The sequence below is a fragment of the Symphodus melops genome, assembly GCF_947650265.1.
Source record: "Symphodus melops genome assembly, chromosome: 2".
Lineage (NCBI taxonomy): Eukaryota > Metazoa > Chordata > Actinopteri > Labriformes > Labridae > Symphodus > Symphodus melops.
The window spans coordinates 14,020,944-14,041,851 of record NC_136692.1 but is presented as its reverse complement, the minus strand read 5'-3'; the positions used below and the strand labels follow the sequence as shown (position 1 = coordinate 14,041,851).

The following is a 20,908-nucleotide window of genomic DNA, read 5'->3' as shown; positions in this document are numbered from 1 at the left end:
TAGGGCCAATTTAAAAAGGAGAGGGGATCAAATATCAGGGAGGGAGTTAGTTAAGCAACTTTGTCAGATGAAAGCAGCTGGATAATATGCACACACTAATGCAGGCGTGTGTGTGCGTTTGTGGATGGCCCAAGATTCATTTGAGCACGTTTCATTCCCAGCAGACACTGGGAAGGGTCTTAATTTATTTTGCCGATACCTTCTAGTCAGCCTGCCGCTCTGTTCACTCTAATCCGTTCAAAAGGGGAATTTTAAACCAGCCACAGGTTTTAAGATTTGTCCATTGGACGGTGCTGGAATCACACCTGGGTCCAATTGTGCTTGAAAAGCTGTCAGATATGGGAAACGTTTGTGTGAATCAATCTTCAGTGTCATATGGACTTGGCTCCATGCCATTGGGGTTATTAGATTGGTTCCTTTTGTGCCAGACGGGTAAATCCATCAACGAGAACAGTTGGAGAGAAGTGTCGGGTTGCCTCACCTGTAGGTTGTGTCTCTCCAGTCTCATCTCCAGGATGTTGTTCTGCTCCTGTAGACGTTGACGCTCGGCCTCTAAATCCTCGATTTTCTGTCTGTGAAAAAAAAACAAAAAAACAACACGCGTGCAAACTTACTCCCATGTTCGTTCTGTCTTGCTTGTAGAACAACATCTCTTGATTCAAAAAAAGGATAATCCGGGAGGAAGAGTTCTGCTTTACAGACATGGCATGCTGAGTTAATCCGGCCCCTTGGTTTATGCATGAATCTTTTCTCATGTCTTAGGTTTTTCACCTGCATTTTCAACAAGTTGCACAGTGTGTATTGGGTGTGTTTGAGCTCGCTACCTGAGTACGCTGACCTCTTCTTTGGCCAATGAAGAGTTGCCGTCAGCGGCGGAGGCCTGCTGTTTCTTTATAGACTCCAGCTCCAGCTCCACCTGGGACACACAGAGGAGAAAATGGGCTTCGAGCACAAACATCTGATCACCTCTGGCTGTGTGCCTGGCACAAACCGGTTGGCGGTAGATGCTGTAAATCCTGAGCACACTTGAACAGACGTCCGTCCAAATAGATACATCCTCTCCTCGCCATTAGCCCAGCGACTCGTTTCCTTCTACTTCTCGTCCACATGTTTCAGTTGGTTACTCTCTCTGCAATCCTCTCTCATTTACATTTCCTCTCTTCCTGACAGCATCTGTCTGTCTCTCAACTCAACCTAGCTTCCCAAGACGGAGAAGTAATTACAGCGCTACCAGACAGGTGGATTTCACGCATCAATACTCATTGCCATGGCTATGTTGACGTCTCCCCAGCAACAAGGAGCCAACGAGAAGAAGGGAGATCAGGGACCAAGTGAAGACACAAAGACACAGCCCAGAAGTACGCAAGAGAACAGAAGTCACACCTGATGATGTTCTGCTTCGTGAAACTTTTGTTTTTTAAAAGTTTTCTATATTTTTCAAACTTTGTCAAACATTTCCAGTTTTACGGAACGTAACAGATGAACCGGGCCCAATTAATCTGGAAAATTCACGGATTTCACGACTTAACGTCATTCACAGAACGCAGTATCATTCGGCTACACCTGGCAACCAGTCGCTTTGAAAAACTGTTTGAAAAGGATGTTGCATTATCGCTAGTTTTCTTCATGTAGCCTGTCAATTAGAGTCACCTCAGTTAGTGGGTAAGAAAAACAAGACAAGAAAGCGTCTGTTCTTTACCAGAAATATCAATCCAGCTACTAAATAGGACCATCCCTCTGCAAAAAAAAAAAAAAAAGAAAAAAAAAAAAAAAAAAAAAAAAAAGAAGATGTACAGCTCCAGCGTGATGTTCAGAACAGCAGAAAAAAAAAACATGCTCCATCAGCATGTTCGTCTCAGGAGGCATTAGAGCGTCTTAGAGTCAAAGAAGGTACTGTGCACCTGCAAAGATAACAGCAGGGACTAAAACGCTACCTGAGACAGCAAAAGGATGATGTCACATAGTCAAGGAACATTTCTTTATGCAATAAGTGGTAAGAAGGATTTCTACAACTTCGATACATTTAATTCAGTCAGCCTTTTCCTTTATATTTTGTTTACAGCGGCAGAAGGGTGAAACGTTATTTTGGTGCCAGAAATGTCAAAAGGAGACAAAAGTGTGTGTCTGTGTGTATTTATACATACTGCTTGCAACTGCAGCTTCAGAGAGCGCGTCTCCTCTTGTGCTTTGGTCAACTGGCCCTGAATCCAAGGACAGATGAAACAGGGGAAAGGTTACAAACACTGAATGCAAACAGAGGCTTTCTGTTAACAACCTGGTAATAAAACACATGGACAGACACAGGACGTAAGTGGTTCACAGGTCGTTTATATGTAAGTGTGTTTTGAACACGACGAAAGCGTGGCTGCGCCGAAGCTAAAACAGTGCGAGTGTTCTACACACACCTCCATCTCTGCATTGTGGGTCTGCGTCTTCTGCAAAATGTCCTCAGCCTCTCTGAGACGCTTGCTGAGTTGAGGCGAGTACTCAGTCGGCGCCAACTCGCTGTCGTAGGACTCAAGAATGGAGCGCATTCCGTCTCGCTCCTGCACGAGGACAACAAAAAGAAGAAGAAAAAAAACATTCAATCCTGTTGTACACAATGAAATGACAAAGCAAGGGAGAAGTTGTGACTTCCCTGAATTGTATCACATATGTAAGATTTGTGTGCATGAGCGAGCAAACTGGGGAAATCAAAGCTCTTGTTTTTGGGGGCTTTTTTTTTGTATTATCCTTCTGTGAAGCTGTTATTTGGTGGCATGTTGCGTTAATGTGACAAGAAAATGCCTTTGTCAATGAGGAACAAAGAATGAGGCAGCTGCGCCTTTCTTATCCAAGCTGTGACAAGAGAAGCTCAGGGTTATGGTCGGAATCATCCCGGTTTCTTCTCATGTAATAATCAAATCAGAGACAAATGTCTTTGTAGACAAAGGATACAGAATAAATCAAAAAAATGTCATCAGAGACATGATAGAGAAATGTCTTTGCCGTTGAAGCATACAGTATTATTCTGCCTCATCTCGTCTCATCTGAAATGTGATGAGATCATTTAAACATTCATTTGAACTTGGCTCTCCTCTATAACACTGGAATAAAAGAGACACATTCCAGTCTGTCCAGATTCCTGCTTTTTAAGTAGAGGGGATGAAAACCTCCTCATGTCTACGTCTGCTCAAGTGTCATTCAGACCGCCGTCTCCAAATAGCTCAGCGTGCGTCTGCTTGATGTTCATTAGCACACACGACAACATGCATGTCTTAGTGTGGTTTAAAAAATAAATAAAAAAACGCCCCCCCCCCAAAAAAAAAGACTTAAAGTCAGCCCTCCAAAGGAAAATTCAGAACACGTCAATGAAGATGAAAGTAAATTGTAGATGTCAAACGGAACACAAAAAGACAAGAAATAGCCTCGAAATTATGGAAACGTCTTAACCAGTGGACCATCTTAGCCATCAAACTCTTTATTGACTGCCCATGTGTGAAAAATGGACTCTGACATTTCCATGCTAAGTTCCGCTCTGCTCAGTAATTTGCTGAAAGTTTTTTAACAAAATAAAAGAAAAAGAACTACAGTCAGCTTCACAGCTACAGAGAGAGAAAGCACACTGAATGTGTGTGATTCGAACATCTCAGACAAACCCAATAATGGATGACGACCAAGCTCATTACATACTTCAGCATAGACTAACTAATTCCAAGAACCCTGACGTCTTCTGCCGAGTGATTGGAGGTTACCACTGGAAGGTTGGAGAAGATTATTAAGTCAGCCTTTAGTGAAGAGTTTTTCCACAGAAAGCAGAGACGCTGGGTGAAAGGGCATCCCGGGCAATGATTTTGTACGAAACTGAAAATGTACTATGCAGATTCTGAAATACATTTTTGACCCGTGGAGGACTCCTTCATAAGAGACCACTGTCCCCTGCGTCTGCTCACAGAGACTCCAGACTGCAAAAGAGTTTAGAAAAGTTTAGAAAAGTCTCTGATCGACCTGAGGAGAGGCACACAAAACGTCATTCTTAACCTCTAACAAGGTTTATCAGACCATGTTCAGTGTGTAAGCCTGCAAATGGTGTTTTCACTGAAGAACATCAAGATATGAAAATGTGTCGTTTGATTATTTTGCTTCATAGTTTGACATACGATGTGTTTGACATAGTAATGTAAATGCTATCATTACATTAATAGGAAGAAAAGGCATCAACAACAGAAGAGTTCAATAGAACGTTAATAATATAGTGCATTAGACATTTATAGCGCTTTTCTAAGACCTCACAGAATGACAAATCTATCTACTGAATATTTTACCTCACTTGAACTAAGAGTCTAAGTGGAAGTAAAGATAACTAATCTAAGCGTGCGTTGGCTGCCACATCAACTTACAGCAACACTAGAACGGTTCGAAGCGAAATGACTAGAAGGGAAAACTTCTAGTCATGTCAACATATTCGAGATGAGAATGTACATCAGGCAGGTATCACTTTTTTTTTTAAAGCTGCACGTTGAATATTTAACTTGCTATAAAAGGTTCTCAGTTATGTTGTTATTACTAAACTTATTAAAAAGTACACAACACTAAGACGTCGAAAAATGTTCCTTGATGCATTAATTAACTTTGTTACAGTCACAAGTTTAAGCAAAACATGACCTACTAAAGATGTTCTTGTTGCCCAGCAACATAAAGAGAGGAGAGTTCAATCTCATCTGTTTAAAAACTGGCAAACGGCCCATTTCTTCATATGAAGTCTCTGCACCTCCTCCCCTTTCTTCTCTGCATTATAAAGCAAAGCAGATTCCATTTTGTGGCCACGGGCCCTTTAATAAGCAGCCACAGAGCTCAGGAGGACCATCCTTTAACTCCGGGGCTCACTGAAAGCTCGATGGACAATCATTAACAGCACTAATGTAGGACGCGTCGTGCTCTTTGTGTTTCAGTCAGGAAAACGACGAACAGCGATAAATAGCATTTCAGATAACAGCGTGTACTGTATGTTGAAGTAGTGCTGTCTATTTAAAACCTGCTCAAAAGCACCTTGAAATTCATTCATGCAAAATGTCATGATGTGGGCTAGTATCGAAAAACAAACCATGTTTACCCTAATCAGAATCAGCCATTTTAAAAAGCGACTTAATCCATTTAAACGTGACACGAGTCCGCTTCATTTTGAAGCACGAGACGTGAAATCATCCTCAATTCAGCTCCATTTGTCCTGGCAGCGTCTTTTGTCATGCGATGTTACACAATCGGCTAATACATTTTTTTGATAAGCTTGGATTGGAGAGACGAGGAAGCCCAGCAGGACAACAGAGTACGCAGAATTAAATATAAAAAGGTGATGTAAAAAAAAAATACATCTAAAGGTCAGTGGGTAAGTGTTTGCTTTTAATACTAACCAGCAGGCCCTTTGGCTGTTTACTGTCTATTATGGCTCAATGAAATTCAGTCAATCTTAATCAAAAATCTGTCCCCACTTTTCAGGATAGAAAAAAAAAACCTCTCATTTTAGAGCGTAGACTAACAAACAGGGAGCCGGAAGCAGGAGGACAAAGTGATAAAACTGTCATTACCGTTTTTTATCATCTCGTTTTTTAAATTGCTTTTATGTCAACAGTTTTATCTGCTGTGCAAAGATGCCAGTGCGCTTCTGATGGGGCAGCCAGTCTGTCCCGCTAAAGTATATAAGAAAGAATCTGAACAGTGGCATAAAGAAGAGGCAGAGAGGAGGAGGAGGAGGAGGAGGAGGAAGAATCGATATCTTCTCCAGTTCTTTAACAACTGCTGTCGAGCCTCTTCATCGTCATTGATTTATGAGCCTGTTTGTGGTCACAGCCGGTTCCACAGGTGGAGGGAGGAGCAGAGATCAGCTTAGGACCCAGCGCTTAAGTCAATTCATAAAATAGTTGATCGATGCAAGATGAGTGAATTATAATTAATGTTCTTTCTTTACACACTTCTCTGGGAACTTTTTTTTTTTTTTTTGCAAACGGCTGTCAATCACGAGTTGTCTGAAACGTGGCTTGAGCACTCGCTTCAGCAAAGAACCCTACGACATTAATTCACCCTTGGGTGTCCAACCCGTAGTGGTCACACAGCCGCTTCAAGACCTCCAGCCCGGAGCTCTTTAACACACTGTCAGCATCAGCTGCATTCAGAAGGCAAGGTGTCGAGGTTAGTGGTAATGCCCACAAGCACCAGAAGGGATCCTATTTTTTTTTTTGTCTCTGTTGATAGATTAAGTCATCTTTAATGTACTCTCGGGTGCCCACCTGCGTCAGTGTGATGCCATACCAGTTCACCCTCGGTCAGACTGACGGCCAGCCTACACATTTCCCATCAATGTTGAGAAAACCATTCTGACAAAGATGGATATTATTCAGTTGATGTGACCTCTGTGGTCAACGTCAACTGACCCAGGCTCTTACAGGCGAGCTCCGGGTATACATCAACCTTACGACATGGCCCCACTAAATGTTGGGGAAACATCTACGGTACACCATTTATTAGTGTTTCGTGAAGTCAGAAGGAAGGTTTTGGGTTTGAACGCAGAAATGTATCGCTCAGTCTGTTCTTCAGACAGACACCTTCGGCTCTTACATACCCGTGACACAGAGCAAAGAAGAGCGACAGAGACAGAGACGTAACCTGACCACGAGGAGTTTTTGAGTCTACACCTTCAACATTCTACAAGCTGCTGCATCCCTGTCCAGGAAGCGTCGACTCTCAGGAATCGACAACATAAAACGGGAAAGATAAAATGTTGAGGCAGGAGAAGTGTTTGCTGGGAGGTATTGTTGTGCTTGATGTTGATATGGCTTTGTGAGTACTTGGCCTTATGTACATTAAATATTTAGCAGACCGTCCTTAAAACAATACAGGGAGGAGTGAGGAAAAGCCAAGTTCCACACTACAATGAGCAGAGAGTTTAAAAAAAAAAACACACACACAATAAACAACGATGAATCACACCCAGAAACTGCTCGAGTGTGATCTCTGCCAAAACAGACTAGGGCCAAGCCATATTTTCAGTGTGTGTGCCCTGCTCAGTTGTCACAGTGTGTGTGTGTGTGTGTGTGTGTGTGTGTGTGTGTGTGTGTGTGTGTGTGTGTGGGCATGGACGAGAGAATGTGTGTGATTTGTGTACTAAGAGACCCAGAATGTTGACCTAGGGAATTACACACATTACACACACTGAGAAATCAATATCGCAGGGAGGTCTCCTCAGGAACTGCAGAGCCGGGAGAAGCCAAGCGGACAGCATGAGGAATCATGTGACGCTTATCGGGCCAATCAGGGGAAGAGAAGGTTAAAAGGGAAGATTTGGAATTCCGTGCCTGTCTTGAGATTCTTAGTCCTTACTGGGCCTTCCTGAGTGGTTTGGTGTCAGACCCTGGCATCGGCTGATGCTGAAAAGGTTGTACGTCAAGGTGTGGCTGTGACTTTTTTTTTCTTCTTCTTCTTCTTTCTTTTTTGACCCATACTCTTCTTGTTGTTATTGTTTGTTGTTTTTTTTAGCTGTGTGCACTTTAAGGTGAAGGCAAGTAATCTCGTTGTACAATTTGTATAATGACAATAAAGGCATTCTATTCTACTCAAATGTGTCAGGGCTGTTTCTGAGTGTACTTTGATGGTCGAGGCACCTTGGTCAAAAGCAGCACTCTCTTCTGTAGTCGACGGACGAGCGAGTCCTGCGTCTCTCTCTTCTTCTGCTCCTCCAATGTCTTGGCGCGCTGCTGGGTCAGCTCTGCCTGGAGCTCTGACTGCGAACGCTCCACACTCCTCACTCTGACAGACCGGGATAAATGAGCGAAGCAGAAGGGAGTGTGTAGGTTAATAACAATTGAGAGGAGAGGGCAGGGAGTGGGATACAGGTTGCTTAGTGATGTTCTGACTATTAGAGGAAGGTAATTCTCAGTCAATTAAGATTACCAGAGAGAACTCAACTGACCGCTGTCGAGATATTATTTGTAGCAGTAAGCAGGGGTTTGGTTTGTTTTGTGTTGTTGGCCAGCTCTGATCAATACAGCAATAATTACAACACAGGCTTGTCAAACCAAACCCTCCACAGCCTCGTGTCTCCTACTCTGCATTTTCTAATATTTCATAATGAGCTCAATACGCCAAGCACAAGAGAGATGCTTGTTAGCTAATGAAAGCTTTTTCAGCTGGACTGAGCCAAAGCAAAGAGTGTGGCGGAGCATGCGCACAATCCTCCCTGTAGACATCACCTCTGCCTAAACAGGACAAGTTTAATTAGCGAATCCCCCCCCCCTCTCAATCACAGACACACACACACACACACACACACACACACACACACACACACAGTGGGTACTGTCAGGAGTGCTATCAAAATCAGGACCAGTTTAATTAACTCTGTGACAATTAAGGACTTTTCAGAGATACGCTCTAATAGATACATGAGGGGACTGAGGCATGCAGGCAGAATGAGAGAAAAAGGTCTAAAGGCAGAAAGAGGGATTTTGTGTGTGTGTGTGTGTGTGTGTGTGTGTGTGCATGTGTGTGTGTTTTACCGGCTGTTCAGTGTGTAGTTCTGCTCTTTCAGAGCAATTTCTCTCTGCTGGATCTGAATCACCTCCCTGGACAGATCCTCTGGTTTCCTACAGGCAGAGACAAACACAGAACAGTTAGCATGCACAAGAGTACACACGCACACTTACAGACACACACCAACAACAACACCACCAAAAAAAAAAAGAAATCAATACGACTGAGGGAGCAGAGAGGACAGAGAAAAGATGGAAGCAACGGCGTTTCCATATTCTTTTGTTCATCGGACGGTGGGGAGCTGGGAAAATAAAAAGACATGCGCAGCAGAGGGAGAGATGAGAGGAGGATAGTGGGCTAAATACTGGTCACAGTTCGACAAAACAAACTCACTCTGTGGGGGAGATTGACAGATTACAAAACACACACAAACAGACAAGGGTAGAGCAACAATAGAGAAGGTCACATACTCAGACACAGATGGACCACGTGACCTGCAAACTGTAAATCCAGTGTGTGACTATGGGTCTGTCCGTAAAAAAAAGAAATGCCATTATCTCTTTAGCTCTTGTGAAATGGGCACACGTTAAAAGGAGTTCAGCACTAAAATGCTAGAGTCAAGCTGGAAGCTAAAATGAAACACGTGGGAAAATGTTGGTCGTGAGGATTGATGACATTTTAAATTCTAAATATATACAGGATCGATGTAACTTTCATCAGTGTTAGCCTGAGCATGACACATCGGCTGAGTAATAGGACACATTTAACACATGGAAGGACAAAAGGCTGAGAGGTCGGGTTAGCATCAAGTGAGTTCACCATGTGAAATATGAAGGCATGGATTTATCAACATGTCCACTTCCTCTCGATGGAGCCCCGTGTGTAAAATTAATCTCATGAATTAAATATGAGTTCACGAATAATGATGGCATACATGTGGTAGCAAAAAGAAGGCAACTCCACATTGCCCTCGGCACTAAAGGATGAGCCTTCTCTGAGCTTATGTTAGAGGCTTACTCAGTGTGCTCTGCTGTTGTTTGGGGGGGGGGGGGGGGTCCATGGGTCATGAGCCTGCCAGCTCTGTTGATGTTACCAATAACAGGTTGGTAGCAAATTATACGGTGAGATGTTGTGAACTACAAGAGAACGCACAAGGGCAGAGTCCACTGAGTCTAGTTTTAAGCAAGACTTGAGTAAGTAAAGGGAAGCTATTCATAAAGCCTTGAACTCCAGAAGTTCGTCGGTGAAGTAAATTCGAATGTAAGGGAAACTTGTATCCTTCAAATAATAAAGACTGATATGTTATTTAAAAAACACATAGTGTCTACATATAAAGAAATGAGCTTTTAACGCCAAAATAATATTTTGAACTTGAAATCAACGTTGTTGCAGAAAATCTGAAATCACCAGGAATCCTTTATTTCTGTTGTACTGTAATTAAGCCCTCCTCGCTGTAGGGGGCGCTGTGAGAAGCTCCATACTGAGATTGGTGTTGTATAGAGGTCCCATTTGACTAAACAATGTCTGTAAAATACATTTTGGAGTCAGTCTATCTGATGCCAAAAAGTATTGAAGAAACTCTTGTTTATCTTCTACTTTTAGAACTTGCCAATTTAAAGAAGGCATGTTAACCCTTTCATAGAAAAACGAGTGCTTTGGTTTCTTTCCAGTTGTCATGAATTGGAGTTAAAGTGGGCATTCTAACATGGGACCAAACCAAGATAAATAACATCGATGACAGATGATCAAAATTATTTAGATTCCATTCTGCAAGGACACCACTGCTAGAACTCTGAGATCAAATCCATTCAATGAGTGTTTTAGAATATTTTGTTGCAAAATCTTCAAAAATGGCTACATATCTTTGTTTATAAGGAGCCTTTTAGAAAAAATTCCATTACGTTTCAAAATTGCTTTACAAGGAAGCTAAAATGTGGTAAACAAAAAGTTGAAGATTAAAAAACGTTCCACAGACTAAAGTGCACCAATGTGAATTTAATAATTAATAATAATAAAAAAAGATTAACAACATATATTTCACTCATTTTCAGTCTAGTCTTTCATTATCAATGGCGGCATACTGTTATTATACATCACATATAGTTTATGTAGAGAAGGAGTCTAAAGCTTCCTTTCTTTAGACACACATGCACCTATTGGTCTGAATTCTCTCTTCAGAAGGGAATAAAAAAAAAAAAACAATCTTGAAACACCAACCCATCTCCAAACAGCCTCCCTTTATGCTTCCATCATCTGTCCCCTCAATGTTCCTCCATCTAACAAGCTGATTTGAGGAAAATATTTTCAGACAGTTTCTGTCCATCTAATTTTAATTGTGAGCCACATGGGTAGACACATGAGGAGGCACAACATACTCAGACTGTGCAACAGAAGGAAAGAAGATAAACACCAGCAACCAGCCAACTGCTGGCAGAGGCGAGCCGTGGCTGTGAGTGACGCTGGTCCACATCGATTTTTGCTCGGTACAGGGGGGTTAACTTTTGTCCAAAGAAGTTATTTCTTGTGTGACAGACCAAGACAGAAAAGTCGGTAAGAAAACCAAATCCTCAGCTGCAAAAGACAGACACCTTACCAACAGCACCAATGTTTACTCCTCGTTAACAACTGGTGCACAACTTGTTCTTTTAACACCACTAGTGACCGTCCTCAACTGGCTACGACAGACAGAGGAACAATATGTGAACTCAAGTGAAACAATGTAGAAGGACCAGGAGCTTGCAGTCATGAGAATGACCGACAGGCAGGCCAACTCAAATAAAGCAACACAAAGAACTATAGACAAGCAATGTCGAACCCCTACAGCCACGATGAGATATTTCATGATTGATGACTGAAGAAGCAGGCGATACACTGGCCTAATATATGTGAAGATTCATCCAGACACTAACATGTTGTTCCTTCTGTGAGTGCAGTTTCATCCCACTTGACATCAGTTTTAACTTTTGAAACAGGGCATTGACATATGTCAAGATCCACATTTTACATGTAAACGTTCAGCCTTTAAGGCAATCACAATGTACTGGATGGAAAAAGCTTAAAGTTATCAATATTTTATAAGAGGTGAACAGATCGCTGAATGAAACGCTCCTGTTCATCACAGGACCGTTTCAGGAAACAACAACCTGACAATTAAGCGGAGCCATTTAGCAAACAGCTAAAACAGCTCCAACTGTTGATTTGCAAGCTGCGTTAACCTTTACTTTTGATCAGTATGAGCCGCACACATATGGCTGCCCTTTAAAAAGGCGAGTGTGATTCTTCTCTTCCCAGCAACGGCAACTCAGGCAGCCAATCAGACTGCAGTCTGAACCCTTGAATTTTGAAGGGGGTTTTAAATTTTCAACTTACACTACTCGCAATAAGTTAAAGATATTGTGAGGTCCTCAGTGGGTTTCATACATAAGGTGTTTGTTTCACTTCAGGGATTTTTGAGATAGGGAGGCAACTGTATTAGGGTGATAGACGCACCTCATTTTGTGTTTTCCAAGTAATGCTTTCACTGTGTACAGTGAGACTTACATCTTGGGGCCAATACCAGAAAATACAAAAAGACAACCCTTTTAAATATGGCATCAATTTCAACATTCTGGAGGTAGAAAAAGCTGGTATTGTCAGCAAGTCATTATCAGTCAGACAATGCAGCAGTGGTCTACCGTCTCTGGGACACCATCTTGATTATTGATTGAGAAAGGTTGTTATGTGACAAGTAAAATGTATGGTGCTTTTCTATATCTCATTGTTTTTATCTTTATTTTTAATAGCCTAAGTGCTTTCAGTGTTGTTGTTGTTGATGTTTTTTTAGTATGTCAGGACTGGACCCTAGGAAGACTAGCTGTCGTCTTGGCGTCAGCTAATGGGTATCCTTTTAAATAAACAAATAAAACTTGCACAGAAATGATGGTCATCAGCGTTTCTGGAGAGGGTAAGGTGAGCGTTACGCAGAGATCAACATAGTCTACAGAGTTCACTTTGGTGGAGGAGGTGCAACAGTCTGGGCAGGCATCACTAGTCAGTTCAAAACAGATTTAGTGATCTTAGATGGATCAGTTACTGCACGTTCTTACCTCAGAGGCATCACAGAACCCATCACCATCCCCCAATTCTACCAGCACAACCCCAACTTTCTCTTCATGGATGATAATGCTCCACCACATCACGCCAGAATTGTCACAGGTCGACTTCAGGAAGTCAGAGTGCCTCATATGGTATGTCCTCTGACCTGAACCCCATAGAGCACGTCTGGGACCAGCTCTTGTGTAAATAACAATTAATAAAATTGTTATTGTAAATAGCAATATCCCTAACTTATTATGAGGAGTGTACTTTAGCCAGGATTGCCAGACTTTAATTTTAAGGAACATGATAGACGGCTCAACCCAATAATGGTTAGACTAGTTTTACATTTGCCGTGATCCTCTCAGGGCTTTTCATAACTGTAAATTTAACAAATGCTATCAGCCGCAATAACCCATTACATAAGGCCTGAAACCGTCCATGAGTCAAGATTTAATTTCATAAGTTTGACAGTGTGTCTACCTTTTTTTTTTTGTTGCCCTGCAGAAGGATGACACACACACACACACACACACACACACACACACACACACACACACACACACACACACACACACACACACACACACACACACACACACACACACACACACACACACACACACACACACACACACACACACACACACACACACACACACACAGAGAGAGAGAGAGAAAAACAGGATACACTTTTGTCGATGTGTCCTATTTAACATTCAGTTAACACCACAGCCTTAGTTAATCATCGAGAAATGGTGTGTGGAGGCGTGTGTGTGTGTGTGTGTGTGCGTGCATTTCCTGGACAATGTTGCAGTGGTTTATTGTCTATAAGATCTGCTTCACTGCACATAAGGAAACATGCAATCATTTTCTCTTTATCAGTTTTGACTGGGTGCATTTAGACGCACTCAGTGCACACACACATGCAGGTAGAAAGCAAACACACACATGCACACAAACCTGTGCAAGTTGGTGAAATCAATCCACAGTGATGAGGCACATTTATCTGGTGTGGCCACAGCCCCATCTAGTGGTACTTCTTTATATTACATGACTCAAACATGCTGCTAAAACGTATGAAAAGTCACGTCTGGGTTTTGTTTCGTCTCCTGATCACACACAGTCACACTCTGACAACCGTGTCTCACCTGATGTTCAGCCCAGTAGATTGCCCCAGGTTTTCCCAGGAATGGATTTTCTCTGCCAACCTCTGAAAGGTTAAAGAAACAAGAGGTAACATGTTTGTGCATACAGGAAGAAATGAGACAACTGCAGTGTATTCACAAATATATTTGATCACAAGTAGATGCGTAATGAAACATTATATCTTAAAAAGGGGGCACTGACACAACAAACAAAATAGTCAGAGGACACCAGTGGAGAATATTATCCTTAACCTACACAAATATTTCAGCAAAATCTGAAGCTTTTTTTTTTTTAAGCACATCAACTCAGTTCAGTGTTGGTTTTGTTTTAATTGTGTTAATTTTCCATAAACTATATAATTATAAATATAGCTTTAAGAAAGAAGAAGATAAATTAAAAAAGAAAGAGGGAAACATTTTGTTTTAAAGTGGGAAGTTCAGATATGGTTTGTTTTTTATGTTTAAATATACATGAGGCAGAGAAGGACGAAGGACAAGCTGATAAAAGTGATAACAAATATCAGCCAGCAGCAGTTAGTGATATGAGGCAAGAAAGAGGCAACAAGGAGGGGGAGGTGCTGCTGCTGAGGGTGCGAGTCGTGTTCAGGTGGCAAAATGTTTTAATGGCGGCCTGCCATGCCAACGTCAGCAATGAGTGACAGTCGGCCAGAGTAGTCAGAGCCACATTAACGTTTTGAGGGTGCTCATCATCTTCTTCTGGGTAGCTTCCAAGTGACAACTATCGGGGTTCTTTTGGTTGTTTCTTTCATACATTATCAAAGTTTGTGTAAGTGTGCTTAGAAATTAAAATGACGGGAAATTTGAGAACCTCATTGAATTCTTAGAAACCTGTCCGTTAAAAGATGACAAACAACCACTCAGTCTTTTTCAAACATTTAAGAAAGATCAAAACCTATTTTTAAGTTCAGTAACAAAAAATCCCGTACAAAGCCCAGACGTCGTCTCAAACAAATGTTTGTTCCGTTTTGACAGGAATTTGTTTTTAACAGGCAACAAAAAAAAAAAGTTGAAGTCTGTTTGTTCACCATTCTGACCAATTCAAACACTGATGTTGATCCAGTGTGGCATCATACTCATGCAAGCACGCAGAGCCTTCTCCAGTTTGTGCACAGAGTACATTTTTTATGAAACAAAAACAAAGATCCCCTCGGTGCATTATCTTGCTCCTCAACACTGTGACTCTTGTTATTTGGTGTGACAGCCGTGGAGCACATCTCCGACCAGTACAGGAAGTTAGAGCTGGTGCAGCAAGGCGGCATGATGTAGGGTGTGGATTTTCCTCTTACTGATGCGATTAAATCTAACATTCAGAGGCTTAACTATTTTGGATCCTCCCAATGGGAGGGAAGTTTAATGATTACTAAACTTTGTTTTGAAGTAGTGCTGGTAAATCAGTCATCAGTGTGGCTGCAGGACTGGGATTCTGCCTCCAGAACAAAATGTAAATGGCCATGAGAAGAGGGAGACTAAAAGGTTTGTTCGTGTTCAGTTGGAATCATTTGGTTAAATTGCCACTGACATGGAAGTGACCTCGGGTCAGTGTCTCTCCATGCTCTAATCAATGCATCATAATGTCATATTGTTTTTCACATCAATATATTATTTGAGATAAAGTTGTTTTTTAAATAAAATGCTACTATGTACGTCATGATTCATGAAAAAAAAAAAAAAAAAACACCCCCAGTAATAACACGGAACGACAGAATTTGTTTGACCTGTCCATCAAAATGACAGAGAGCAAGAAAGTCTCAAGTAACCTCTGCGGCATCATTCATTACAGAGTTATGAAACAGACCCTGCAGCAACACACATACTCTAACTAAGCTGCTGGAGCTTTCCCTGGCTGAGCAAATATAACAGGCCTGAGAAGTGTACAGCAACCAGATCATAAAGCAGCAGAAACTATTCTTTTAGGTGAGGAAACAGGCTTCACTGATTGACACAGCTTAAGTGTGACACATGCCAGAAGAATGCTCACTGCTAGGACGCACAGCAAAGACGCTAGATTTCTGCTGGAATAGACGTCTTCAGCTTACTTCAGGGCTCGAGACCTCTTTGTCACAGTCTTCTTAATGCTACAAGTTAAAACACATTCAGGCCTGCGCGCATTACACCTGCCCTATAGAGATATAGTTGCATCAGTTTGGTTTTGGGAACCTTCATTTTTACTGTACAGAGCCCTTAGCTCAACACTGTTTAACTCCCTGATAGGCAAGAAAAAACAAAGCATCCTGCCACACGGTATCTAACATCAGTGTCTGACTTTGCAGATGCTCTTTTTGCCCAATAAGCAAGAACTCATCCAGACAAGCTGTGAAGTCTTAAAGAGCTGCTGATACAGCTGCAAATGGGGCCTCAGGGTTTGGATGAGGTTTTATAACAAGCTCTTAAAGGTGTGCGGTTTGATGTCCACTGACTGACTCCTGGCCATGTCATGTAGGTGTGACCACCAGTATCTGACAACAAATCTGGACTGCCAATGTTTTAGTCCGGTCTAAACAAACACACTTCATTGTTTTAATATGCATGTTAATGCTGATGTACTTTACCTCCTTCTCTAGCTCCATGTTAACCAGTTCTTCTTTGGTTTTCTCCATCCTCTCCAGCTTCCTCCTCAGCCCATCCACCTCCTCTTTCAACAGGCTGCAATTCTCCCTGCTCTCCCTAAACAGAGAAGAGCCAACAGAACAGACAGGCAGACACGAAAATGACTTCAAAGTGCCAGATGTTAAAATACAGGAACCTTTAAATCACTGTCAACACTCAAACTCTAACAGGGTTTTAGTCTGGTTTTCAGATCACAGCAGAAGTTGTTCTTATCTTATTTTCAATCAAGAAATGACATTACTTAGAATTAGCTAGTTTATGTAAATTTTGCAACATATAAACCTGTATCGCATTAATCACCCGATGAGACTAAAACCCAAGCTCTAGTATGGATCAAACGGGAACACTAACCACAAAGGAATCTTTTCACACCAAAGTTTTGGCTTCAATTACAAAAGTTTTATTCTGAAAGCCATCAGATACTATCACTATTGATAGAAGTAACTTTGATGTGACACTTTTCCAATCCTGCTTCATTACAACGAGAGGCTAACTAAAAACAGTCTTAGAAAAAATTCAAACGGCTCTCCTGATCAACCAGTGAGTAACAGAGAACTTCTTTCTTCAGAAGAATTCTAGTTAAGTTAGGTTTTTTCTTGATGGATTGCCATGAAAAGTAAATGAAGTTTCACACTTTAAATCAAAGTCACTGGTTTCCTTATTCCCACTCTTTGTGTGGTATGATGACCCACAGAGATCAGTTTGAAGCCCAGTAGGGATCTCACTGAGGTGTACTCTCGCATTAATATGAAAATCTGACTATTCTCTGAACCTTCGGAAAGCAGTACAAACTGTAAAAGAATATTAGACCTGAGGAAGGCATTATCATCTCTGAGGCGCTTCAACTCCTTCTCCAGGTCTGGCACCTTCGCCACTTCTGACTTCACGGTCTTCACAATGGCAATGTCTTGCTCCTGCAGGGCCAGGCGCCTCTCTAACTCCTGTCAAACAGGACGAAAGAAATCAGACCGAGCAAAGGCAACAGGAAACAGAAAACACTCCGATTCAAAAGCATCAAGAGCCCTTTTCTTACTTACACATTCAGATTTATATTTTTAAATTAAATTATCTCAATAGTTTGGCCTGCCAAAATGGCTGTTCCGTCATGAGCTCGGGTCTGCTGAAGATTTCTGCCTGTTAAAAGTTTTTTCTTGCCACGCTATGACGGATTAAGCTGGGCTCTTGTAATATAGCCATAAGTAAGGTCCTTTACCTGCTTTTTGTAAACATAACAATGAGCATGGTCCTGTTACCTGCTCTTTTGTTAATGTTAACAGACAAACAGTAAGGTCCTTTACGTGCTTTTCGTAAAGTGTCTCGAGATAACATCTGTTATGAATTGACGCTATACAAGTAAAGATTGATTGATTGAGTTTGTGAGCCGGAATGTTAATGATGAAAAATGACTTGAATACACATGACAAACATGAGACATACTGTTCAATTCAGCCAACTTTTTTAAAATGTAAAACTTAGAAAAGGAAGCAAAAAGGGAGTTTAAACAAGAGAGTCATAACATACGTATCCAGTAATTCATAGAAAAATAATACATGCTCATATATACAAAAGAACAGCCTATACAGTATATAAGTATGAGCCTGGTTTTGACCACATCAGGGATATTTTCTTATTCATTGTGTCAAACATGTTATCCAGCCAATCACTGTCATGTTCATACAAACTAACATGGCTCTGAAACAATACCACACAAGTGACAAGATACCTCGAGGTGAAGCCAAGCAGCCACCACAACCACTGTGTTAACTCTTCTCTTTAATTTTTTAAAAGGGTTAGGTCACTTTTTGTTTTAGGCTACGATGTGTTCGTGTTGAACATTAAATATATTCAAGAAGAAAACAAGGACTAGAGTGTACTTTTTCCGAGGCTGTGTGAGCTCTTCCTGTGCTATGAACCTTCAGTCTCATGAAGCCAAAATACTGAAGGAGTTTGAGAGTATTCTGGTCATCAACCACATAAAAGGGAACAGATAAAAACGTTAAGAGTCACACAGCACTGCTTTATGAGCACAGCTAATGCAGAATGCTAATGCATTTATGGCTTACAATTTATGCAAGGCCTTTGTTATGCATTACCAAACCAGACGGTATCCATTCAGCTTAATTTTATAGAACTCAATCCAGTGAAAATTAAATGGTTTACAAAACCTCGGCGTACACATCGCACTGTTTGGCCTCTCTGAACCAGTAAGGTCATTTTGCACGATGGGTAAAATACCTTTATCTTGATGATGTGCTCTGAGCAAGAAGACTGAGCAGCTTGGAGACTCTGGCAGCGCTGAGATACTTCCTTGTACTTCCTGTTCATCATCATTACAAGACAGACAAAACTGTAGGGTTAGCATTCATCTCATGCAGTCAGATTACAATATTCATCAGCATGACACAGAGTGCAGCATGCAGTGTGTGCGTGTGTGTGTGCGCGTGTACGTGTACCTGTTTTGTAAATCTAACTGCTCCTGCAGTTTCTGATTTTCCAGAGTTTGAGAAGAAATTGTCAAGTCTTGATTTTGGATCTTTTGCTTCAGCTCTCTGACTTCATCCTTAAAAGCACTAATTGTCTGGAGACAGATTACTGGTGTAAGCCATACAGAACACGTAAGTACAAATACAGTCAGTTTTTATATACACCATTGTGTACCTGATTAGCAGTGTTTAGTCTACTTTCTCTCTCCTCCAGTTTCTGGTTCATGCCCTCAAGATTCTTGCGAAGAGACCGATTAGCATCGACCTGCTCTGATAGGTTCTTCTCCGCGTCGGTCTCTCTCTCCTCCAGCTTTTTGATTCTTCCCAAGAGGTCCTGGTTCCTGTCAACCTCATGCTGTAAAAATGACCAATTTAGAATCTGGTCTCACATAATGTTTTCTCTGATATTTATTAATAAGTGCACTACATCTATAGAATTCTTCAAGCTAACGGGCAGACATCCTGCATCCAGTTAAAAACATTTACACAGACCACAGTATAACAGTAGGACCTGTGTGACCTGTACCTCCAAGTCCCTTGCGCTATCAGAAGCCACCCTCTCCAGTTCAAATCGAGCTCGCTTATGACTCAGCTCCATCTGCTTCTTTTCCTGGTCCATCTGGAGGTAGCGATTCTGAGATTGAACCCTCTCTGCTGCTTCCAACAACTACAAGCACAAACAAGTCAGTCATTGCAGAGGTCACATTTTAATATGAATTTGCACAGTTCATCAACAATGCTTACCTCCATGCTGCGTTTGAAGTGACTCTGCAGGTTTCCAGTCCCAGCTGGCTGCTTTGACAGCCTCTGTGGAGCTTCAGAGCAGCTGATGAAGGAATTGAAGGACTTCAGGGTTGTTAACACAGTGGTATTATCTTCTAAGTCCATGTTGTGGGCCTCTGGTTTTGCACTGCACAGGTTAAGTTTGTGAAGTAAGAGCAGGGTCCGCAAAGTGACATTATGTTTTGTAGCTTGTATTCATTCATATGAAGTGATCAACCTGTGCTGACAGTTACTAACATAAACGTCTTCATGCACGCTAACACAAACACAACACATTGTTATCCAGCTAACATAGCAATGTAAAATACAGTCATGTAACTTATAGTTGCAAATAAGTTGGCGGCTGACTGGTTGCTTGATTGTATTTTATTATATTTACCAACAAACGTGTCGTTATCGCTTTTGTGTTACCAGACATGCATGATGCTAAAGTGTCAGCTTTTAAAAACAATAATTCAGATGATGCTAGACGGCTAACTGACTGGAGAAAAAAAAAACTATAACTTTGGCGTAATTAGAAACTATCTTTTAATTATACATCTTCACCTCGTTGTTGACTTTTTTCGTTGTTTTCTTTCAAGAAGGGAAGGTAAGCTGTTGAAAGTAAGTCCTTATAACTCTGCTAGCGTGTTAGCTGCACATACTCCAGAAATCCCTCCAGTTTATCTCGAATGTGATGAGTGTGGTATCGCGAGACGACTAGGCCTATCGCGAGAGTGTCATTCGCAGAGTGGAATTTATTAATCGAAAATGTGAGCTTTTTAAAACATTTAGGCTTCAGTTAATCAACTGTGCTTTTTTGCCTTAAATTAGAGGTAAATACATTATAATTATAATGCCAACAAACCGACCGACTCAGAAAGAAATCAAGAACGTTTATGAACAACTTTATCCTCCTCATATCCGCCATATTAATTAGTCATGAAGAGCCAATAAAACTGAGTAAACGCTGATAAATTTCTATTTCATTGTATTTTGGACTTTATGTTTGATGTAAAGTTTTTCCTTTGTCCAGCAGAGGGAAGCACTGTTATACATATAGAGCAGCATGCGTGTTACAAAATGATAAGCCATTTTAAGATGTGTTTGAACAATATACTAGCTGCTACTTGGGCCAAAGTGTTATTGTCCCAAGTGTTGCACACTGGCCGGGATGTTTATCTTCTGTTTTCTTTATTTACAGATAACAAGGTCCAGCACTGTCTCTTTGTCAAATGCTGCTGAAATCAATACTGAAAACGCTGTCTACGCACAAGATGCACACTCGAAACCCTTCTTCTGCACAAACGC

The 20,908-nt window shown here is 41.3% G+C and overlaps 1 protein-coding gene across 1 annotated transcript in view; it reads right to left on the bottom strand.

Annotated features, from left to right (window-relative positions):
- The window catches only part of mad1l1 (mitotic arrest deficient 1 like 1), a 52,753-nt gene extending 32,425 nt beyond the window's left edge, over positions 1–20,328 (bottom strand). The window contains exons 1-15 of the mRNA XM_079337277.1: positions 20,157–20,328; positions 19,580–19,745; positions 19,362–19,502; positions 19,011–19,190; positions 18,806–18,930; positions 18,588–18,669; positions 17,163–17,293; positions 16,295–16,409; positions 13,728–13,789; positions 8,529–8,615; positions 7,635–7,779; positions 2,406–2,546; positions 2,145–2,201; positions 825–916; positions 482–572 (exon numbers count right to left, since the gene is read on the bottom strand). Coding sequence (XP_079193403.1) covers positions 482–572; positions 825–916; positions 2,145–2,201; positions 2,406–2,546; positions 7,635–7,779; positions 8,529–8,615; positions 13,728–13,789; positions 16,295–16,409; positions 17,163–17,293; positions 18,588–18,669; positions 18,806–18,930; positions 19,011–19,190; positions 19,362–19,502; positions 19,580–19,723 — 1,593 coding nt within the window. The 5' untranslated portion in view covers positions 19,724–19,745; positions 20,157–20,328. The remainder of the gene's footprint in view (positions 1–481; positions 573–824; positions 917–2,144; positions 2,202–2,405; positions 2,547–7,634; positions 7,780–8,528; positions 8,616–13,727; positions 13,790–16,294; positions 16,410–17,162; positions 17,294–18,587; positions 18,670–18,805; positions 18,931–19,010; positions 19,191–19,361; positions 19,503–19,579; positions 19,746–20,156) is intronic.
- Between the last annotated feature and the right edge of the window lie 580 nt (positions 20,329–20,908).